Below are 24184 nucleotides of genomic sequence, written 5' to 3' on the forward strand. Positions count from 1 at the left end.
ACTAACACTTTCTGGCTTCTAAGCCTGCATTTCCTAGATTGTTAAGAATGCTGTTAGGGTATAGTATTTAACCAGTTCTTGTTGATCGAACCGACACACCGTTATTACAGCATGGGAGATCCGTACAACTGTTCCAATTTGATAAGGTGTCAAAATAGTATCCTAACTGTCCTTAAAATACATTGGTTTAATAGATACACCAATATATTTCACTGTAATGTGGAATGTTTACATAGGTCAGTTGTTAGGTGTAGATTTTATCAACCACATGTAAAGAGAAGGGTTGGCTCTATTGCTAACGTCTTATTGTACAAGGTGGTTCCTTGCTTCCCTAATACCCTGCCCACTGCACAATCAAAACCAACCCCAAACCTCATCAAGTTTCTCCACACACCACTGTTCAACCAACTCATACTCACACACCTGCCTCTTTTTCAAAGAAGGAAGATACTATACACCATTTTAGTTTGTAAATTGACAATGGATAGGGACTGAGAAGTTTGAATAAAGGTGAAAATGGAAACTTTCCCCATTTGAGAATGGGGCTAGGGGTAGGAGGATAAAAAGTGACAAACAATAGAATCTTTCTTCCTCCAAATGCATCTGGTTTTGCTTACAACCCGAGTCACTTGCATTTTTCCTCCTGAGAGAAGAGGAAATTGTTTCTGCCTGTTAACAGTTAAAGAAATATAGAGACAATTACACTGGATATGAATTTCAGTTTAAAGGATTATCTTTATTGAACAAGTTGACTTCTCAATGAACAGGAGTTGAAAAAAAAGGAATTCTCATTCAAATGAGCTACACATATAAATGATCGTGAAAGGGAAGTAATTTGGGACAGGAAAATATGTAGAAACTGATCATCAAAATTGTTAAAGAAATGCCACTAAAACTCTACGACACACACCTCAGAAAATCTTAAAAGTTTGGGTCTTCATTCAAACAACTTGTTGAGCCAGTCTTTTTTATAACCTATAATTAACTTCTTGGGATGTGGGTGTTTAAATACAAATCCTGAATACAGCTTTTCATCCCAGGCTATATTCAATTGCTTAAATAAACAAGCTTGTTCTCCCCCTGCACTTACCGAAATTGGCCTTCACTAGCTATGCACAATTATTTAAGGTGAACTTCTGAATTACCTGATTAGTATAGATTTCAAGGTAAGTAGCCTAATTTAGACTATTTCAGAATAAAGTGGCCTAACTTAATTTTACATTCAAGACCTTTCTTTGAAATTCAGAAAAAATGAAATATAATGGAAAATTGATTGTTCTGCCTACAGATTCAAAATAAACAAAATTAAAACACAACTGAGGAACTAGGAAAGATACCTAGAGTAATCCTGCCATAGAAGAGTTCTTACAAATTAGTAAAAGATAACTACCACACAAAAACAAGATTAGTCACAAAAGAAAAACCAGTATCTACCCAAAAAAGGGTATTCTTTTTTTAACCTACCAAACTGACAAAAGTTATTTCACTATACAAGGGTTCAAGTAAATAGATGAACACTGACCTCTGGTGAAGTACAATATTTAGGGGGGCATCTTTTCACTCGAGTTCCACTTACAGGAAACTACAAGGTGGTACAAAATAATTTATGTCAAGAAATGTTTGCCATAAGCATCCATACCTGAAATACTGTAATATCCCATAAGGGACAGATAGTACAGTATAGCAGAGTAGAATACGATGCAATTATTAGTCATGTATAATAAAGGCATGAGGAAGTGATTAATAGGATATAAAAATAAGTGGGTCACAGAACACCACACACATGATATACACATGTGCACATCAGTCTCTTCAGTGGCCACCTACCTGTCCACAGCCACTAGCACCCAGAATCTTGTCTTTCCCTCCTACTAACTGACCTCTAGGAGGGTAAGCCCAGTGCTCTTCACCTCAGTTCTTTCATTAGGGGAGCAACTCAAATATCAACTCAATATTCCAGTGCCCTCCAACTACTGTTCCACTTTTCTTCCTTTTACTATTAAATTATCATTTATACCCACTGCTTCTAAATTAAATTTGTAATCTACAAATACTTCCAAACACGTATTAACTCATTTGATTCTCAGAACCTAAAATTTATTGTAAAATTTTTTTTAAGATTGTATTTATTTTTGTGAGAGAGAGAGAGCGCACACCTACTCTAGGGGGCAGCACAGAGAAAAGCAGACTCCCTGCTGGGCAGGGAGCCCAATGATGCCTGACTCCACGGAAGGACCCTGGATTCATGACCTGAGCTGAAGGTGGACACTTCACTGACTGAGCCACCCAGACATCCTACTGTACTTTCTTGAGGTGAGAAATCAAGATCAAGGATTGGCTTTTCCAAGGCCTCATTCATTGGGACTCAGGGATTCTCAGTAAGATGCTTTTTCTACCAATCTATCTGCACTTTATCATCCGAAACTAAGTACCTAATTCATTGTTTTACAAGTAATAATGACCCAATAAATCTGTTTGAATTTCAGCTTCGCTAAATCGAAAATTTTAATCCAAGAAAGCAAGCCTAAACCTGAAGTGTGCTGAATTTTCAGTAATACCAAACAAGCTTTGAAAAGAAAAACAGAAATGAACTGATGAGTTTTGGTGACATTCAGAAAAACATACACACCACTGAAGCCACAAATTTTAATTTGGTATCTCTTTGTCTAAATTGCCACACTAGTAAGATATAAGGTAGTCCTGGATAATAAAATGTATTTACACACTGAATACAAAATAAATATAAAATTACTGAAAAGTTAGTTATCCACTGATTCATTTTGCATTCCCACTGTTCATCTTCTGTTTCATTTTTCTTTGCCTTTTATAAATCCTTTTCTTTCTTGCTTTCAAATCGACTTTGGGCTCTGGCTTTACCCACTGTATTTCTATTGGCTTCTCCTCGGCTGGTGTAACAAAAACATCTGCAGTGGGATCATGTGGAAGAATAGTCTTTGGTTCTTTCTTTTTCATTTTCTGCGCATCCTTCACTTGTTGTTTCTCTTTGTATTTTGCAGCTGTGATGCTTCTTACAATACGCCGATGCTAAAGACAACAAAAATATCAGATGCTTTCAAAATAAAAACATACTACATATGGACATTCACTTGTGAGACTTATTTTCCCTTCACTCTTGTCATTAAAAAGAAAACTAATTTGCAAGACAGTATGCAGCAAAAAAAAAAAAAAAAATTAGTTTCACAGTTAACAGAAATCACTTGACAGCATCACTTTGGCCAGCAAGTTCTGGGTGTCAAGGGACCACTGAACAACAAAATTAGCTTACCATGTTTGGTGACTGGTAGTGAGGATTTTCATATAAAGTTGGTCCTCCAAAACTTCCCTGGAAAATCTTTATGAGATTTAAGACAAAGCGAGGTCCTATTTCTACAAGAGCAGCATCTTCTTCTATTATCTTCAATAAAAGGGAAACATTTTAGTTTGGATATACTATTCGTCAAAGTTACACTGGCTATAACCTTATTACAAATATGCCTAAAAGAAGTTAGAACCAATTAAATTAAGGTGGAAGTGAAACTTGGCAAGTGCCAAATTCTCAGTATTTTCTGAAATATATTACTAGTTAGAGGTAGTTGTCACAAGAAAATACTAACTTTTTTCCAGGGTGTTCTCTCAAAATTTAGTAATTTCAACTTGGTCCTTATCTTGCTTCTCACAGCACACATATTCTTGAAAAACTGTGGTTAAATGAGTTTTTAAAACTGCTACCACTGTAACAAATTGCATTAAAGTACCCTATGGATAACCCTTTCGAAATGTAAGTCAATTCCTAAATTGTATTTCTTTATTTATTTTAAAGATTTTATTTATTTATTTGGTAGAGACACAGAGAGAAAGGGAATACAAGCAGAGGGAGTGGGAGAGGAAGCAGAAGGCTTTCCCAGAAGCAGAGAGCCTGATGCGGGGCTTGATCCCAGGACCCTGGGATCAGTGACTTGAGCCAAAGGCAGATGCTTAAGGACTGAGCCACCCAGGCGCCCCTCTCAAATTGTATTTATATGTCTAATTCAAATTAGATTAAAGGGTATATAAAAGGATATATGGCCAAATTTACTTTTGAATGGCTTCTGATTGTGGAATTAAGAGGCAACTTCTGAACTACAAATACAAACACAACACTGTTGGTTCAGGTATGTCTGCCCTCAGAGGCTGCGGGGCTATGTTTAAGTCACACTGCAGGGTATCCAACATAACACATGCAGGAAAGAGCCCAGATTACTTCACAAGCTGTTCCTTCCACCTCTCTTTCTTTAGTGTATGTGCTGCCGAAGCAAGCACGCCTCTCTACCTTTCTGACTTCTTATCCTGCCAAACTCCTCCTTCAATTTTCCAGAATCACCTCTCCTCCTAAACAAGTCACTGTATGACTTATCTCACAGTTCTCATTGAATGCATTCTACAGAGATCATGATCTTCTAAGTCTTAACAACCTCCACCTACAGATTCTAACCTTTTTAGAGATAGATTTATATCTTACTGAATATATAGTTGCTTGTTAGCAAACCCTTACTCCAAAACCAACTGATAGGCATTGGAAAAAACTAAGTAGAGAAGTAGGAAAAGTATGAGACAGCAGTTAACTGCTACAAGTCTGTGGGGGCAAATAACTATTTAAAACAAAAGGACTTATTATTTGCATCTTTTACAGATGCTATATACCCCACTTCATTTCAAAGTATAATTAAAAATCAATTAAAGCTAACCTGAAAGTTCCGAAACCATATCCTATTATCCAGAATGGTAAAAGTAAATACATGGTCCACAAACGGTTGGCTTTTGGGATGATATCGTGGTGTACTAAAGATCTAGTTTAAAAAAAAAAGAAAAAAAAGTTAATGTCTTATTCTAGCGCATATCATGTATGTTTTAGATAGCTAAATTAACAAAAAGTCCAAAGGAGACACACATTTATATTACTGAAAATACTTTCTAGAAAAGATATTTACCTGAATTAAGAGTTCTTTTAACAAAGTATAATGTGGTGATTCATCAAAAGCCTATAAAGATAAAGTGAACATATTATTTGACAATAGCAGTGTTTTGTTTAAAATTGTGGATTTTTTGATAAATTGAATTACAAACCATATTCACTAAAGAGTAAGAAAATTAGACCTCATACACTAATGAGAAACTTACGGGGTCAAAAGACAAAAGGGGCCGAGAACCTTTCAAACAGTTTCCGGTCATCTTTAGTTCAGCTAGGGTATGGACTAGAAAAAAATACACCAATAAAAGTAGTTATAACTTTAGCACAATTGTCTCAAAAGAGCATTTTCAATTTTGTCATTAAAAAAAGTCTTAAACTGAGTCAACTTACTGTTTTGAACGAGGAATTTAGCAGATGGCCCATGAGGTGAATTTGAAAGCCTAAAAAATATGAAATTTTTCAACTAATTAGAATTTAGAATGTAGTAAATTCTTACTACCCCAGTTTAATAAAAGACACCATACCATGTTTGTAACATCCACACATTTAACTTTCTTTAAAGGTTTCAACTTTTGTGAAACCAAATGAATTTGCTTCATCCCCTGGCCCCTTCTTTTTATGTAAAAGACTAAAAGGAGTCTATACCCTAAGAGATTTAAAAAGCGTAAGTCCATTTACAAGAACAGTTCCACCTAAATCTTCCTTAACACGTTATCTTACCACATATAGAGATCCTGTTTTTTCTTAGCTTCAAAATAGATACATTTATTGCAGTTTTTCATTTCACAAACCTAAACAAAGTATGAAAAAATGAAGTAGATAGTAAAAATGAGAACAAAAGCAATTAATACCTATATTCCTCCAAAAGTACTTAAGCAGGTTAATAGGCTACAAAGGTCTAAATCTAGGTAATTTCACAAAAAGAAACATTTAAAGTTTCCCTTAGGTATTCTAAAGTAAACTAGATACTCTGGTCTCTCTTCTGCTTACTGGGAGCCTCTATCTTCAACCATACTCCCACATACAATGCCCAAAGAGCAAAAAAAGATACCTGAGGGGTAAGGCACACTAAAATCAGCCTTATCAATCTTAGGAAAATACAGTCCTTCAAGAGCCAACTACATCCAATATAATGATTATTTTTATTTTTAACTCTTTAGCATTTTGATTTTAAGCTCAAGAAATTTAAGATTTTTCTTCCTAATCTGTATTATCATTTCTGTGATTTCCATTCTGTGAAATCACTAAGGGACTGGTGAAAGGCAGAAGCATTCAAAACATATTTCAAGTTGAATTAAACTTCAACATCTTGAAGGCTTATACTACTTTAACATTCCATAAACTACCTAATATAGTACTCATCAACCTCAACTACTTGAGACTTTAAACCTAACAGCTTTAAAAACTCTTAGGTCCAATATTTTTGTTTCTTATTGGTCTTAGAACAAACAACAACACTAAGTTGATTGTTTCCTAGTCAAGCTTCAACTGCTAGAAACTCATAACTTTTTTTCACCTATCTTCACTTGAAATTATACTTGTTCACGGACTGAATCCCCCATTAGTATGTAAGCTCCACTGGATGAAAGGGGGCATTATTCTGTTAAACAGTTTCCGCAGCAGTAGAATAAGGCCATTTATAACAGAAGTTCAAAAATCCATGCTAAATGAATAAAAGAAGCCTTGCTAATCACGAAAGAAAATGATCTTAAAACAGAATTCTTCTAAATTGTTAAAAGTTAGCTTTAAAATATAAATTTAGTATCTTCAACAACCCTTCGAAAATTAACCTATTAATAACTTGTAGTGTCTTAAGAGCAATTACGTGTTTCACCTTTAATACTAGCAAAATACTTTCTAAAATGTGTGGTTTTAAAAATATTTAATGAACTTTTTATTTATTTTGTACAAGTTGATAGTTTTTATTAAGTACCCATTATAGGGGCACCTGGGTGGCTCAGTGGGTTAAGCCTCTGCCTTCGGCTCAAGTGATGATCTCAGGGTCCTGGGATAAAGCCCTGCATAAGGCTCTCTACTCAGAAGGGAGCCTGCTCCCCCGTCTCTCTCTGCCTGCTTCTCTGCCTTACTTGTGCTCTCTCTCTGTGTCAAATAAAAAAAATCTTTGAAAAATATATTAAGTACCCATTATAAATTTAGCACTGTATTATATATAATGAGAAAAAAATATATAATCCTTGTCATCCAAAAATTTCAATGTTTGGTGAAATAAGACAAATACAAGAATGATCAAGAAATAACATATTCTGAATCACTATGAGACTCAGATAGTGAGAAACAGACAGTATTCAAACTGTAAGATATAGAGAGTATATAAAAATTTATAAGGCAGATTACTGGAGTCAGGAAAAATCTGAGTTACCTTTTACAAAACAATTTAAAAGTCACTGAATAGGGGCGCCTGAGTGGCTCAGTGGGTTAAGCCTCTGCCTTTGGCTCAGGTCATGATCCCAGGGTCCCTGGGATCGAGCCCCATATCGGGCTCTCTGCTCAGCGGGGAGACGGCTTCTCTCTCTCTCTCTCTCTCTCTCTCTCTCTGTGCCTGCCTCTCTGCCTACTTGTGATCTCTGTCTGTGAAATAAATAAATAAAAATATTAGGGAAAAAACAGTCACTGAATAACTAACTTATTGCTTAAATGAACAATCTTTAGTATTCCAAAATATTTTATTCCTAAGTAGAGTTCCTAGAATATTTTACTTCAATTACTATCTAAAATTACCTCATTAATGACAAATAACTTGTCTTTACGATCCATTTTTGTATCTATAAAGAGAAAGAAAGAAAGTAAATAAAAAATTTCAAAGCTACTTCAAACATATCACACATGCTTTCTAAAAAAGTATTTTAAATGTTTTTACAATCTTCAATTTAAAAGAGATTTAATTTTCAAAATTATTAGACCTAAAAACACATGACCTCTTTAAAAATCTTGTTCATTTTTTATAAAAATGACTAGAAAATAGTTCTTGAGAATCATAAAGTATGATCTAAGCAGTGTTTCTCATCAACTTTACATATTGTGTAGGTCCCTTTCACATATGGAAACATTTTCACAAACTGAACTATGTTTTAGGATTGCAATTTAAGGAACACTCACTGAAGAAACCAAAATTTGAACCGAAGGAAATGGATTGAAAAAACTTTTTCAGATTATCACAGAAAATAAAAAGCAACAATATAAATTAAATCTTTTCTGAGTTTCAGAGATATGAAGATATAAGAGCAGACCCCAGTTTGAGAAATAGTGGTCTAAGGAACAAAGCTATATCCTAGAATGAAAGCCAAAACTCCTCCCAACACAGGCACAAAAACAGCTGTGTGATGGTACTGCCACAGTTCTAAATTTGAAACTTCACTTGCCTGCAAGATACACCACTGCTAAAGAGAATATACTGGCATTTAGACGTAGGTTGAGCCCCAAATTAAAGGTGCTTGAAATCCCACTCCAGCCCATTAACTTTTTAATACGAACAGGTTTTTCTGTTTGTTTTTAATGCCAGATAGTGGGGTGCCTGGTGGCTCAGTGGTTAAGCATCTGACACTCAATCTCAGCTCAGGTTTTGATCTTGGGGCTTTGAGTTCAAGCCCTGCACTGGACTCCATGCTGGGCATGGAGCCAACTTAAAAAAAAAAAAAATGCAGTTACACAAAGTCCTCAATTATTTAGAAGAACAACCAGATCATGACCTCTGAGAACATTACAATTAAGGCATTCCTGGACCTTCAGGAAATGTTTTGATAACTAGGATATCTAAGAAAGTAAAGGGAATGTTTAGTGAATAAAGTATTTCTAACAAAATATTAATTAAAAAAATCTTGTCATTGTTCTGAGGCAAAAGAGTTCTTTACCTGATTAGGCTGAACAAGTGACAAGGTTAAATAATGACTTAAAGTGAGAATATAGAGACAAGTTTATAAATAAGAATATTAAAAGCGTATGATATAAAGGCACCTGCTTTAGAATGAGGCATCAACATTCTCAAGTCTTGCATTAAATGTCTCGTTCTGAAATTTATTCCTCTAGAAGAGAAGATAAGAATCCGTTCCTTATTTTTCCACTTGCCCTAAAGAAAAAGAAAATGTTAAGATTTTTAAATCTCATACTCATGCCTTGTTTTTTTTTTAAAGATAGTTTTAGAAGTACCTAGTTCTTAAATACGCCATCACCCTCTAATGTATCAAGACTACATCCTTAATTCTGCCTCTCTCCCATATGTGTAATTCAGAGAACTGAGATGTTTCACTATACATAGAATCCTTCCACGCCTGAACCCAGAACAAACTCCTCAGTCAATATTCCTTTCAAAAGAAAACTTTAATATTAATTTAATTTAATATTTACTAGGTTCCTACCAGAAGTCAGCCACTCTTCTTATGTGGGAAGATAGTCAACAAGCAAGCAAATCAATAAAGACATAAAGGCAAGAACCACATAAAACCCTTATTGAGATGCTTTGCCATTTCTATTCTATATGACAGATAACACAACATATCTGTCATATAGGATAGGATAGAAATGGTAAAGCATCATGGCAACATGTGATGATGCAAAAAAGGAAACTTGAAAAGTCCCCATTTTATCTTAATATTCAAAATTTAGATCCCCTACCTAAAAAACAAGCTAAAGATAGCCCCTGGTTCTGATAAAATAACACAGCCAATGAAAAGTTAACTCCTTGTATGTAAGTATGTAGAGACACAATAATATTCATTAAAAACTTCCAGGTAACAGGCTAAACAATTCTGACAATCTCTCAGTGGTATTTACTGACCACGGCTCCCTCCCAGAAATACCTTCCTTGACTTTCTTCATTTTTGGTCTTTCTTCTTCCACCTCTCTGATTCCTCCTCCTGACTTGAAAAACTCTTTCCTAGTCCTCTTTTGGTTTCAGGTCTCTCACTACAGAGTTCTCATAATCATTCCATAAATTCAATTGTCAAATCTATAGAAAGGTAAGGAACTCTCTCTACTCCTAATAATCCAAGTATTTGACTTAATACCTCAAATTCAACTCTAGAATACTAAATCTTAAATCTAGTAAGTTTCCTGTTTTTCTAATGATGCAACCATCATTTCTATCCCCCTGGCTTTGAATTATCTATTTGCCTGTTTCTCCTATATCATAAGCACTACTAAATGCTGTCAATTTCTCTTTCAATTTCTCTTAATGCCTTCCTATTCACAGTGCCCGCATTCAGATTCTTATTATCTTAAATCTCCTAAAATGGCTAGCCTTCCCGGACAAGAGTTTCTCCAATAGGTCTGGTGGACTAGCACCAGCTTAGTCTTTTTTTCTTTTTTTTCTTTTAAATACTACCTACAGCATTTTTTTTTTCTTTAAAGATTTTATTTATTTGTTTGACAGAGAGAGATCACAAGTAGGCAGAGAGGCAGGCAGAGAGAGAGGAGGAAGCAGTCTCCCCGCTGAGCAGAGAGCCCGATGCGGAACACGATCCCAGGACCCTGAGATCATGACCTGAGCCGAAGGCAGCGGCCCAACCCACTGAGCCACCCAGGCGCCCCAGCTTAGTCTTTTTAAAGCACTGTTTCAATCACATCCTTAACCCACCAGGATTTTCTAAACAAATTCCAATATGACATAGCTTTAACACTGGATTCTGAAATATATTTCTATTTCTACCTCACTATTGCTCTAAATCAACCCTACCTTTTAGCTAATCTGACTCTATTTTTTAGATTTTCAGCATTTTTCCTCCACATCAATGCTTTTGATCACTTTTTCTTCTTTGCCCTCATACAGTTCCCTCTCATTTTTGAATACTGAATACTGGAAATGTGCCCCTACTTTGAAATCCACTCAAGGAATAAATCCTTCATGATCCCTTACATGACTGTCCAAGGGTAAAAGTAATTTCTATATTCTGTACTTCCAGAGAATTTTTCATACAATGACTCAGGTCATAGATACTATTGTATTTCCTTCCAGGTTAAGGGAAGAGTGGGAGCACTAACATTTACTGAAAATCCTCTAGCAGTCCAGCTTATTCTTCACAAAAAGTAAAGTACATTTTCTTCCTCTTAATTTGCAGATGACAAAAGAGCTCAAAACATGGACATTAACTATCAGTAGAGCTAGAATTTAAACTCATCTTTCATTCCTCAGAGCTAACTCCTTTCCTAGTGCTTTCCACCACAAATGGTCATTTATCACCTACTACCTGCTAGAGTACAATGCTAAGGGCCAGGAAAGTAGAAATAGAATCAAAAGCAGAAACAAATCAAAGACCACCTCTGTCTCCAAAGTACTGGATCTAGCTTACGGAATGGAAGTTAGGCCCAACAACTTGTGTTCACCTTCTTCTGAATACAAACCATGAACTTACATGCGTTCCTAAGTTTTCTTCTAATCTCCCAACACTTCAGAAAGAAAGTCCTATTCTAGTTTAGAATCCCAAAGCCAGAGGAAGCCTAACTTCGGACAGTACCTGACATATATAAAAATATTTGAATACAAGAAAAGTTCATTCTACCTCGTCTAGCTTTCATCAACCCTTAAGAGTTAAAAACCTGATCAGACAAGTCAAAGCCATTATCCCAAGGGCAGCAATTTTTTAAAAGGACCGCCTGACAAGCTTCAGGATCCCAGAATGACAGAAACTAACTATGGCGGAATAAGGGGACTAGTAGCCATTGGAAGATATATACTCAATAGCGAGAACTAACTTTAAGGAAATGTAATACCACCCCAAATGGGGGAAATGGAGTAATCAGAAGACACAACACTGGGACTGAATACCCCAAAGGTTGCTTCCCTGTGAACCGTTCGGAAGCCAGCCTGCTTCCTCGGCCGCTGCCTCCAGAAGACGGCCACGTGCATGAGAGCTAGCTTTAAGCGCCGTAGCCTGTCTGACCCGGACGAGAGCTGAAACCGAGCGCCGGTTAACAGGCTACTCGGAAATTACCAAAGCACTTATCAGGGAGGTAGCCCCAGGGAAGGCGTGTAGAGCTGCAGGTGTAACCTGGATGTAAGCTCTACCTTGCAAACGGGGCCTGGGATACGGTCTCTCTCTTCTTCTTCTTCCACCTCTTCTGCCATGTCGCGCAGCTTAGCTGGCTGCTTGGCAGCTTTTTCATCCCTTTTTGGTTTTTTCGCCTGAACCGCCAAGCCTCCACGCCGCTTCCTCTTGGTCGCCGCCATCTTGCCTGAACGCCTCAGGTCTCGGCTTTCCTTCCGGCTCTGCCGCTCGCTCCCCTTTCCGATCTCTATGGTACAGAGCGCTCGGCTTCGCAGTCCCCCCGCTCGATGGTACTTTTTTCCGGTTTCTGATGGCGCATGCGCGGCTCTCTAGGCCGCCTCCATCTCTGTGGTGACGGTGGCCGAGGTGGCTGTCTGGTCTGAAAAGAGTGGCGGGATCCGCTGCATTTTCTCCCCAAGCTACCTGAGAGGCGCGGCTGGCTTCTTCGGTGACCTGGCTGCGAAGGACTCTCGGGCGTCCGGATCCCGCTGGAAAGGTAAGGTTTCCGTGCCCGGATCCCGGGGTCACGAAATAGATGCCGTCTCTTGACGGGTTGGGGAATGGGGTTGTGTGGGACGCCAGGATCTCCCGAAGAATGGGGGCCCGCCTTCCGCCGCCTGTTCTGTTAGGGGCAAGGTTAGGGGTGCCGGACAGCTCAAACCCGACTCAGCGGGGACACGTAATCCAAGTTTGGGGGGACCGCCCCCCAGTAGAGCTACCTCGTTAGTTACCTGTTCTCATTGTTCACAACCTTTTCTGTGTTACTGGCCCCTTACTAAAGGCGAGGAAATCGTAGCTTAGAGTGAAGAGTAATTTCCCCCAAAGTTACAGAGAGTCGAAGAGGCAGAAATGGGGTGCCACCGGCGGAGTTCGATGCCCAGGCCTCGCCTCAGCGAGGGTTGACATCGCGGGCCTTGCCCGCATTGACCGGAGCTTTATTGTCGAATCTCATCAGGTGTTTGTGTTCCTCGGCAGCAAGTGTTGGCTCCGGGAGCATCCCTTGGGACCAATGTGCAGTGGACGATGCCCCTCCTAACCCCACAGATCCAAGACGAGAATGACTACAGCTTAGTGGCCAGCCTTGACAACGTTAGGAATCTCTCCACTATCTTGAAGGCTATTCATTTCCGAGAGCATGCTACGTGCTTCGCTACTAAAAATGGAATCAAGGTTACAGTGGAAAATGCAAAGTGTGTGCAAGCAAATGCTTTCATTCAGGTATGGAAATAGGCATCTTTTAAGTGATTTGCCAACAGTCCCACAGTGGGCAAGTGGCTGAGTTGGGATAAGAACCCAAACATTTGTTTCCAGTATATGCTCTTGACCAGTATTTCCATTTTATTGGTTATAATGTGCCCTTACAAAGCAATATATGTATGGTTCAGATAGAATTTCAGATTTAATCCAAAAATTTTTTAAATTTTATTTTTTGATATATATATAGAGAGGGAGAGCACAAGAGCAGTAGAGTGACAGGCAGAGGGAGAGGAAGAAGCAGGCTCCCTGCTAAGCTGGGAGACAGATGCCATGGGGGCGTTCAATCCCAGGACCCTGGAATCATGACCTGAGCCAAAGGCAGCCACTAGTAACTGAGCCACCCAGTCGCCCCTAATCCAACATTTCTTTGAACACCAAGTGCACAGTGTACCCTCAGGTATAGAGGGATAGGTAAGACATGGTTCCTGTCCTCAAAAGAAATTGAAAACTAGTATCACTCATGCATTATCAAATTGTTTGGCTATTTTCCAGATGACTTTAGCACTGTTGACAGGCAAAAGATGAGAAAAGGGAAAGTCCTGTGGGCAATAGTTTAGATCAAGAAGCTAGGTCAAGGGCGCCTGAGTAGCTCAGTGGGTTAAGCCGCTGCCTTCAGCTCGGGTCATGATCCCAGGGTCCTGGGATCGAGCCCCACATCGGGCTGTCTGCTCTGCAGGGAGCCTGCTTCCTCTTCTCTCTCTCTCTGCCTACTTGTGATCTCTATCTGTCAAATAAATAAATAAAATCTTTAAAAAAAAAAAAAAAGAAGCTAGGTCAAAGACCTTTCATAAAGTTGTGCATGGTACTGAAATCAGTTACACCTTTAATTACTGAGTAGTAGCATTCTAATGGTAATAGTTGAAAAAGCTGAAGATGTTTTGATGGGTAATCAGAAATTATTTTCATGGGATCAGCACAATATTATTATTTTTAAAACAAATACAGTGAAATCTAGAACCTTGTCTGTGAGTTTTCATTAATATATATGCATTTTCATGTTTACTTTTCTTCACAGGCTGGAATATTTCAAGAGTTTATAGTTCAGGAAGAATCTGTTACTTTTCGAATAAATTTAACTGTCCTTTTAGACTGTTTATCAATTTTCGGATCAAGTCCTATGCCAGGTGAGCCATTTTATTATAATGACAAAAAGAAAATGCTCAGAAAAATATAGGAAAGGTTATTAGAAGTAAGAAACATATCTTGGAAATTGCAAATTCATTTCTCACTAGTCACAATCATGGATTCTAACTTTTTACATTAATAGAAAGTATAGTAGAAAGTATAGTTCTTTTCCTATTTGCAAAAGTATTTATAGTAATCTTTTTTTAATTTACGAAGTTCGGGGGTTTTAAATTTGGACTGACAAGAGAAGACTTTGAATATGTGTTAATTAACTTGAACATTGCAAAATATGTATTAAATGCTTTTTTTTTTTTTTCTAACCTGTTCAGGATTACGGTTTAGTGGCCAAGAAAGAGAGAAACCAATTCTCCTCACACCTAGTTTACTGTGTTCAAAATGAGCTTGCTGTTATTTAATCCTGTTTATAAATTGTCTATCTCCTGAAATGTTTAAAATATGTGTTTCATTTTTTTAGGACTAGTGAATTCAGTTGCTATGGATATAAAACTACAAGGAATCCCCCAAAGAGTGATTTTATTTCTCAGGAATCTAGAGATTAGCTAGGGAAAGCTCAGTGTGGTTCTTTAGAAAATATATTTTAATTTTGTACTGAAAATTCCATTATTATCATACATTTTCCTAATGCAGCATTCCCTAGCTGGTTTTTCATAAAAGCATCTGCTTTCCTTCATTCCTCATGGTGGCTCTCCATCCAGTAGGAGAAAAGGAGCTAGAATGTCTAGTCCTAGTCCTCCTTCTCTCTAGTGGTTTATAGTGTTAAAACCCACACCACCATTAACTACCCTCTTTTTTTCTCCTAGTTTGAGGAAATGTACATAATATCTCCCAAAAGGAAGGGTTGGAAGGATCCTTATCTCAGTGAATACACTGATATTATCGTACTGACAATATCAAAGTAGTCCACTGTTGCACACCTTGCACCTTTGAGAAAGAGCATAGCTTGTTCTGCAGTAATTCTGTTACTTGCAGTATTGGTCCATGTAAAATCTCCATCCTGGAAATTGTACATATATAAAATCAGTAAGCTATTTCTGAGGTGTTTTGGCAAGCTGGAAAATGATTTCAAAGAGTTATGTTTTTCTTTGCCAGTTTTATTAGTTATTGTTTGAATTGCCTACATGTAACTGTTATCAGGGAAAATATGATCCCTTTTTAGAAAGAGATGCATACATATGTGCTAGAAATTGGGCAGAGTAAAATAATCTTCAGGAGTTTTATGTATCATTTAAGGAGAAGCGGAACCTGCATTATAAAGCTGAGCCCAACATATGATTTATTTCCATTGCAGGGACTTTAACTGCACTTCGGATGTGTTACCAAGGTTATGGTTACCCTTTGATGCTATTTCTGGAAGAAGGAGGAGTGGTGACAGTCTGTAAAATCAATACTCAGGAGCCTGAGGAGACTCTGGATTTTGATTTCTGCAGCACCAATGTTATCAATAAGATTATTCTGCAGTCAGAAGGGCTCCGTGAAGCATTTTCTGAATTGGATATGACAAGTGAGGTGCTACAGATCACCATGTCTCCCGACAAGCCTTATTTCAGGTACTTGAACACAGGGCAATGAAAATTAATACTGTAGTCTACTTTCTCTCCCTGCTTACACATTTGCTTAGGATGCAGAACTTTCATTCTCCAGGTTCTTAGAGTTTTCAGATCTTTAGAGAGCTTTTACTCTTACTTCATACTTTTATAGATCAGGAAACCTGTGGTCCAGGAAGATTAACTCAGTATTTAAAGCTTCATAGTTAGGTAGTGTTGGTTGGTAGGTGAATAGCCCTGTCTCCTACTTCATAAACTAGTGGTCTTTTCATTGTACTGCTTACCGCTTACTGCTTACAGATTGACGTCACGAGGAAAATTTGGGGTTAAACTTTTGGCAAAGGTGTTTGTATCATGTGGTATCTTTTTCTTCCCTTTCAAGTTAGTATAGGATGCAAAAGGAAGCCAATGTTTTCTATACATGGTTCATTCACTATTAGTCACCTGCTGTGTGCATAGCTATCTTTTTAAGCACTTTGGAAAGGAATGGCTTAAAATCAAGGTGAAGAGAATATAAGTGAAACAGCATAGAAGGAACAGAATTGTGTGCCACTAAGTACCAAAATAATGCACAGAGACGCTTAGAGAACAGTACTGAGTACTGAGGGGGGAATTGATCGCTACAAGCTTCCTAAGGGATTAGGGCAATCTTCAGCAGAAATACAGTGTCAGAAACTCTCAAGTTGCTCCTAATGTTTTGAACCAACAAATTTTGAAATTTTCAGGATTAGAATCAATTTGGAAAGGGGATTTAAATAGTTTTCTTTTGAATTACATAAGAATATTAAAGAATAAAGAATCAGAATAAAGGAGCTAAAAATACATAAGGAATGAGAGGTGGGTTCTTTTTACATCTACTCTAGAAAAACAGCAGGCCCTTATCATGACATGCGGCAGTTAAAAATTTGGCTTAAAATTTGGTTAAAATATTAACCAAAATGGAAATTCTACTTAAGCATTGATGGGAATTAAAATTCTGGGCACTTAAACAGTATATTTCAGAGATGCCCACCTAAGGGATCTCTCTCCGCATAGGTAACTAGGTAGATCTTGGTATCTTTCATCTCCCGTATGGGAAATGATTTGGTGGTGGGGACCTAGGAGTTGACATTTTTTTTCTGGATTTGTTAAATTTGAGGTGTCTCAGACCCTAGGGAGTACTTGGACATACAGAGTTCAGGATGTCAGTCTAGAATGGCAGTTGAGATGTGAGAGCATCATCCAAGATGGCTATGGACGAGATGGCTCAGAGAAGAGGTTAGTTAGAGGAGAGAAAAGGTGGAACCTGAGGAAGACCAGCACCGAGGTCTTCTGTCACTGTGCTCACACGGTACTTACCAATGTGTTAACCCCATAACAAATGATCGAAAAATTCTTGCAGATTAAACAAACATAAACATTAACAAATTGCTAAACACAAACTGCTGATCCTGCCACGCAAGGAAAAGCATGCAACAGCCTAAAGAGCAGTGTAAGATACAGAAGAGCCAGAATTCTGGGGTATTGTGGTGAGGACGGCGAATAGGACCCCAGACTTGCTGGTGATTCCACTCAGGGTCTGCCATCACTCCTCAAACTCTCTCTCCTTTTACGTATTTCTGATTTAAGGGTGAAGAAACGTTGAGTATAAAGAGTAGAATTAAGCTAATGAAACTGAGGCAAACACCCCTGGATTCCTTTGGTGGTTGATTTTTTTCCAAAGCTGTTTATTAGTTGCTAGATCTTCTGAATTCCACAGCATCCTGCGGGAATCTTTATTACTATAATAGGTAGTGTATTGTGAGCATTTGTTTATGTATCTCTTTCATTCACCAGAATGAGCTTCTTAAGGAAGCGTCTTCTTTACTGAGATCCTAATGTGGCTTATTGTTGGACCAATGAATAAATGAATTGCCTTTTTTTTTTTTTTTTATAACTATAGATTATCTACTTTTGGGAATGCGGGAAGCTCCCACCTTGATTATCCCAAAGATTCTGATTTGATGGAATCATTTCATTGTAACCAGACCCAGGTCAACAGGTCAGTTCTTAATATATTGGTGGTGAAGGTGAGGTTGAATATCACATATCTATTAAATAAGCGTAAAACTTTCAATCCGTTGCTAAAGGTATAACATCCTAAAGATATAAATAGTATCTTTATAAGATAGTGTCTTTATAAGTAAACCCAAGTACTGGGTTTACTTGGGGACTTGGGGTCGTGACAGTGATTGAAATTTTATAAACAAAAGATATTAGCAAATTGGATAAGTATTTGATTTTATCCTTATGTTTGTTACTTGGTAGTTTTTGGCTAATTTTTGTCCTTTACTTGGAGTTATGAGCACTGCTTCAAATGTGTCCGAATAACAACTGCTTTTTATTTACTCCTCTACAGATACAAGATTTCTTTACTGAAACCTTCTACAAAGGCCTTAGTCCTGTCTTGTAAGGTATCTATTCGAACAGATAACCGAGGATTCCTCTCATTACAGTATATGATTAGAAATGAAGACGGACAGATCTGTTTTGTGGAATATTACTGCTGCCCGGACGAGGAAGTTCCAGAATCAGAGTCTTAAGTATGGTCTTCCCTGTAACCTCCACCCAAACATTCATGATAGGTCACTTTCTCATTCTGGGTATATAGCATCTCCAGGAGACTGGGTTTTCTAAAGGAAAGAAGCATGAAGGAGAGGGGAATAAGGTTCATGTACTCTAAGAGTTGCTGTGTATTTGTTAAGTAAATGTTTTCATGTAATCATAGATGACACACTACTGGACTGTCCTGGGGTTGTCTTTTGAACTCATCATGAGCCAAGATGAATAATCTATTTAAGTGAGACATTTCAAGAGTCTAAAAATTTAAAGTTTGATGAATCCATACCGGAAATATACTTTTATTTATTTACTATTAGAAAAAGCATCAACGTATGGGCATTGCTTATTAGTTTGAATTCCGAAGAATATATTGTAAACGTGGTTCTCAAGGTGTGGCACCTAGATCAACAGAAACTCTGGAGGTGGGGCAACAATCTGTAGCCTAAGAAGACTTTCCCGCAGGAAATTCTGATGCATGCTAATGTTTCAACAACTGTTTTGAAGGATGCTTTTTTTGTTTGTTTTAATAGTATTTAATTGCACTGAAGTGATTACTTTTACATGTGATTTCTTCTGTGATATTCTGAAGTTTAGGCTTTGCCAAACAAGTCTGAGTAATTATATGATCCATTGCAGGATTTATTTAGCCTCCCTGGCCCATGCCCACTAATGCCAATCCTTGGGACCTGTGATCCCCACCCCCGCTATTGATGGTTAAGAACCATTGAATAATATTCATCGAAAACATTCATCAAGGGGTATATTTGGAATGCCCAACCTTAAAATAGGCAACATGGCACGAGAGGAGATTGGTTTGGAGAGTAGTTCAGCAAAGCACTTCAGGGAAACACACCCCCAGAACAGTTGTGGGCTCTGCTCTCCGGCACATGGACAGTTCTGGGTTTTGAGCCCAGAGCGACTCCCTGATAATTTCTGAGCCCCCCAAGTCATCTCAGGATGCCGGCAGGTGCAAGAAGAGTTGGGAGTTTTATAAAGTGTGGTACATGTTCAAGAAGAAAATGGATGAATCTACTAAATGTTGTGCACACATTTTTTTAGATGAACATCAAGAACAGGACAAATTAAAAAACCTAGTTATGAAATAATTAATCAGTCAATTTCAAGGACTATAATTTTCCTTTAAAACAGGGCAGTTATTTTGGGGTTTTGTTAACTGGTATGTTCTGTACCTACAACAGTGCCTTGTATGTAACCTATTCAACAAATACTTGTTAGATGAAAGAACCTCCATTTCAGATTATCTTTTAGCATCTTATTAGTCACTGTCATTTCAGCTATTTAGCCTTGAATTGATTTTAATCCAACATATTTTAAAAGACCTGTGAAGGATTTAAAATATATATTGGCTTAATAGGGAAAGATTGACTTTTTGCACATTGAAGACCATCATTTTAGCCGCACATTTCTTTAGCTCTTTAGAATTCATAAGCTAAAGAATGTAAGTTTTTCTCACCCTAACAGAAAGGTACTGATCTAACAATTTCCTATTTAGTGTGTTCCCTCTGACCTAGGAATTTACTAGTTTAACTTGTTCAAATTCCTATGATGGTCCGCTAGGGGGAGTGCTTTTGCAGCCCGACCAGGACGCGTTGGTGATGGCACATTCAAGTGTCACACACAGAAAAATAAAATCTTATTTTTAAGACCTTTAGTTCTGCCTTTTTGAAGTTTATCTCATTTTCTTATTAAATTGTGCTTACTACAGGAATGAGTAGTTAATCTTTTTCTCCATTTTTAATGTTTTTTCCTGTTTGATGATGGTGTGCTTCCACCCAGAATTGATGAAATGATTCAAAATAAAAACAAAAGTTTTAAAATTCTACTTTTCTAATAAAAATAGATTTTGTAACACAATCACTTGTATAAGAAGCCACAGAGTTTTTGTAGTGTATCAGGTAGAGCTGGTAAGAATTCGTTACAGTTGCTGAGAGGGCGGTGTCTGGCAGGTGTTCACAGTTTAGGCTGGGGAATCTTTCTGAACAATGTTCTCCCTTCTTCCCTTCCATGTCATCACACTGACTTCCCCTTCTCCCCATGTGAAACAAAATCTACTGGACCCAGAAAAACTGGGGAAATGGTATATTCTTTCTTCTCCTAATTCTGTCATGGGTAGCATTTGCACACACAGGTCGGGCTCCACGCACAGCCGGTGGCAGCAGACAGCTCTCACGTGCATTTCCGTCTCCAGCAGTGACAGCTAGTGTCCTGCTCAGAGATGCCTTAGGCAGCTGTTCCACGTGCTTGTGCTATCCACAGCACAGTCCCCACCAGAGATTTTGATGATTAGTAAATGTTTCAAGTTGGTATTACTTTTGAAATTAATAGCTTGTTGATCAACATAATAGATAATAGTAGTGGCTCTCATTGGCAAAACTAGAGATATCCAGGAAGTGTGGAATGATTAAATGTGTGCATGGAAAGCACATAAGAATCGAGTGAGGCTTGTAGCCTGTACGTTTAGGCTTGGTGCCTAAGGCTTGACCCCTAAAGGGTCTTGCTTCCTGACATCTTGTCCAAACACTTCTGGCTGCTTGTTGCTGACTGGATTAGGATAGTCTCACCTCTGAAATATTGTCAAGTTTGTCTTACATGGGCCTTTCATGGAAACTGGTGGGTGAGCTACCAAGAGAGAGAAGTGGGGCTTTACTGACCTCAAGGAATAGGTTGCATGTATGTTTGTTGGCAAATGTTTATTAAAATCTGTATGTGGGGCAGTTTGATCTGGGCTTGATTTTTTTTTTTCCTTTTCTAATTTGTTGCAGAGATTGTAGGGAAATAGCTAACCCCCAACCACCTCAAAAATTTCAGTGCCTGTTAGCTTATTTTAAAAGAATCTAAAAGTTGCGAATTAAAACTATAGCTACCATTCATTATCACCACCATTTCATTAAACATTTTAACATCAAAATCTCACAAAATGGACTACTAGCAACTTTACACTGACAGTAAACACTGGAACTACTTAAGTATTTAAAACTAATTTCAAACGCAATAACAGGATTGCACCATAACATTTTATTTTGCAGTGTTACACTTCATGCTAATGTTTTATTGATACAGGTGTGTCAGTAGAATCTTAAGACGTTGGGGTCTCCCAAGATATTCTAAAAATTTTAGTGACATGCAAAATGGAGTCCAAATTGCCACTTCTGTCTGGTACTTTTGTTTTTTATCACAGTCATTGTTGTAAACCCATTTTCATCTGGATATGTAAAAATGGAAGCAACTCATCTAAGGCAACTTTAGTCCAGAATATTCTGGGTCAGAACAGCAGGCCTGTCTCCAGACAGGACTAAAATTAGCAAGGACAGATTGTGTGACCAGTTCACAAGCGCTGCAGTAAAGGTCAGTGGGCCATAGCCATCTCCAGCCAGGGCTGAGTCTGAGACCTTAGTCCTGAGTGCCAAACTGAAAGCTCTCTGGGAATCAGCTAAGGGAGGACACAGCTGCAGGAGGGAGACTACCAGTCTATAGACAAGTCATTGGATCAACTGCTATACATGTGCTTAGACCATAGCACACTACTCACCACTATACCTTGCTCGGGGATGAGGTCAGACTGAACAAAGGACTGAAATTTAAAAATAATTATTTTCTGAATGAACAATCAAAATGTTCTTGTAAGCACTGAGTGAAGGAGAGATGTTGTTAGAAGACACTTGGATCCCCAAAGACAGTCTTTGAGCTCCATTAAATCTGCCAACATAACCAAGAATCGATGAAAAGGGAAAATGTTTCTTATATTGTAATCTCACAGGAATCTGATTTTTCTCCCTAAGTAGGTGAAGAAGACAGTAAAGAATATAATCTGAGATTGCTGATTTCTTTTCCTGGATACACATTTGTTCAGGGAGTAAGGATTTTTATTTTTAAGCACCTTGAACATTCCTTCTCTTTAAATCCAGTTTGGGGTTGAGGGCAGCAGAGTAAGATGGAAGATGTAATCATCTATGATTCAGGAAGTCAGCTTTATAATCACCAGGCTGACCTTGAACAAATCAGTCTCTCTTATCCCTAGTTTCTTCATTTATAATAAGAATCAAAAACCCCCCTCTGGGGATGCCTGGGTGGCTCAGTGGGTTAAGCCACTGCTTTCGGCTCAGGTCATGATCCCAGGGTCCTGGGATCGAGTCCCACATCGGGTTTCTCGGTGGGGAGCCTGCTTCTCTCTCTGCCTCTGCCTGCTTGTGCACTGTCTGTCTGTCTGTCTGTCTCTCTCTGACAAATAAATAAATAAAATATTTTAAAAACAAAACAAAAAAACTCTGACCCTTCACGTGGCATGAAACCAGGGCAAATGTTTCCAGAAGATCAAATGTTTCTTCACAGGGCAGTTTTAGTGACCTGAAACAGGTTATGACTAAAACTACTTCCAAACAGTATATTAAAATATCCACCAACAACTTAGATATCTTCTTTAAAAGCCAGAACTGAAAAGAATGAAATTTGAGCTATAAAAGGTAAGTAAGAAGAGTATGGAATCCCAGTCACTAAGAAACTAAAAGCATCAGGCTGAAAAAGATTTCTGACTCCTACCTCCCCACCCCAAGTTATCGATCAGGATCATGTGTTCTAACGGGCCCTGGGTATTTTACCTGTAATGCTGCTGCTCGGTAGACCGTTTTTTGTTTTTTGGGTTTTTTTTCTTTACAGTCCTTAGTTCCACCTTTGATCTGCCATTGCTATCAGTGTTAATAAATATATCTTGTGGTCCAGAATTTTTGTTATCAACAGTTGGCTTTATTGTTGGCTATCTTAGTATAGAGGTTTTTCTTTTAACGATAACAGAAGACCTAAAGGAAAGGAGGAAAGCATTTGTGCATTTTCTTTGTTTTTGCCATCTCTTCCAGACCCAGATCACTAATTTATTAAGCTAGAAGGCTAGACTGAGTCTGAGGCAATGGACGATTTCACCATGTGCCCATCCCCCTAAAACGCTGACTCTTCTAATAGGCCTCTAAAATGATTCTAGAGTCTTGGTTTTTCTCCCTAAAGAGCAGAGCTCTTCCTTCAGTTCAGATAGCAGCCAAGAATATCTTAGATATCTGGATCGCTTTTAATCACAGCTGAAAAATTTGTAGAATTTAGGGTCTTTTATATTGTTCATAATTTTCAGGTGGTCTCTTCCTATGAATACACAGATCTTAGAGCTCAGAAGCCCTGTTAAGTGCTACAAAGAGGATCTTTCTTCCCCATTTCCAGCCATTAAGATTCCCACACTCTGATTTCCTAATACTGAAGAAGTCGGGCTGGAGTTAGAAGTAATCTGGTCCAAAAGAAATCTGGTCCAGAAACCTGGTTTCTATTAAGTGTTCTTCAGTCATCTTCTATTTAGACCTCAAGCCTGCAAAGTGTGGTTTTCATAACCCCTATTTGCCTGAAAAAAAAGTATTTGTTCCACAGAAACATGAGATGCAAAATTTTATGAGACTTTTCTTACATGCAAGTTCCACTAAAGACTGATTCATTCTCTGTCTACTACTGACTGCATAAAATACAGAAAGCTATCTGGCACTTTAACTTCCTTCTCAGTAAACCACGAGATAATGTGATTTCAAATCTGAAGAAGAACTAGGCGCAAATTAAGTCAATGGCCTAGGGTCTCATAAACTCAGAGGCGGGCCAAAATCTGAGAGACCTCTGCTGGTGATAGGAACTAGAAGTCGGCCTGGGCCTGCTCCCCTCCCGCC

The 24184-nt window shown here is 38.0% G+C and overlaps 3 protein-coding genes across 4 annotated transcripts in view; 1 reads left to right on the forward strand and 2 right to left on the reverse strand.

Annotated features, from left to right (window-relative positions):
- Window positions 1-715: 715 nt before the first annotated feature.
- Window positions 716-12194, reverse strand: BRIX1 (biogenesis of ribosomes BRX1). The gene is made up of 10 exons (XM_082724443.1): window positions 11967-12194; window positions 8921-9032; window positions 7688-7731; window positions 5669-5739; window positions 5339-5388; window positions 5158-5231; window positions 4968-5018; window positions 4725-4826; window positions 3287-3415; window positions 716-3045 (listed from the first exon to the last, which is right to left on the reverse strand). Exons 1-10 carry the CDS (start codon window positions 12126-12128, stop codon window positions 2776-2778), a joined length of 1065 nt encoding a protein of 354 aa, XP_082580569.1. The 5' UTR covers window positions 12129-12194; the 3' UTR covers window positions 716-2775.
- Window positions 12195-12217: 23 nt separating this feature from the next.
- Window positions 12218-20145, forward strand: RAD1 (RAD1 checkpoint DNA exonuclease). The gene is made up of 6 exons (XM_082724444.1): window positions 12218-12442; window positions 12922-13164; window positions 14219-14327; window positions 15638-15896; window positions 17815-17913; window positions 18271-20145. Exons 2-6 carry the CDS (start codon window positions 12970-12972, stop codon window positions 18452-18454), a joined length of 846 nt encoding a protein of 281 aa, XP_082580570.1. The 5' UTR covers window positions 12218-12442; window positions 12922-12969; the 3' UTR covers window positions 18455-20145.
- A 1345-nt stretch (window positions 20146-21490) lies between these two features.
- Window positions 21491-24184, reverse strand: part of TTC23L (tetratricopeptide repeat domain 23 like) — a 49254-nt gene continuing 46560 nt past the window's right edge. For both annotated transcript variants that reach the window (XM_082724464.1, XM_082724465.1), the window contains exon 13: window positions 21491-23287. The gene's annotated coding sequence lies outside the window, so the exon portion shown is untranslated. The remainder of the gene's footprint in view (window positions 23288-24184) is intronic.

The sequence above is a fragment of the Mustela nivalis genome (assembly GCF_964662115.1).
Source record: "Mustela nivalis genome assembly, chromosome: 3".
Lineage (NCBI taxonomy): Eukaryota > Metazoa > Chordata > Mammalia > Carnivora > Mustelidae > Mustela > Mustela nivalis.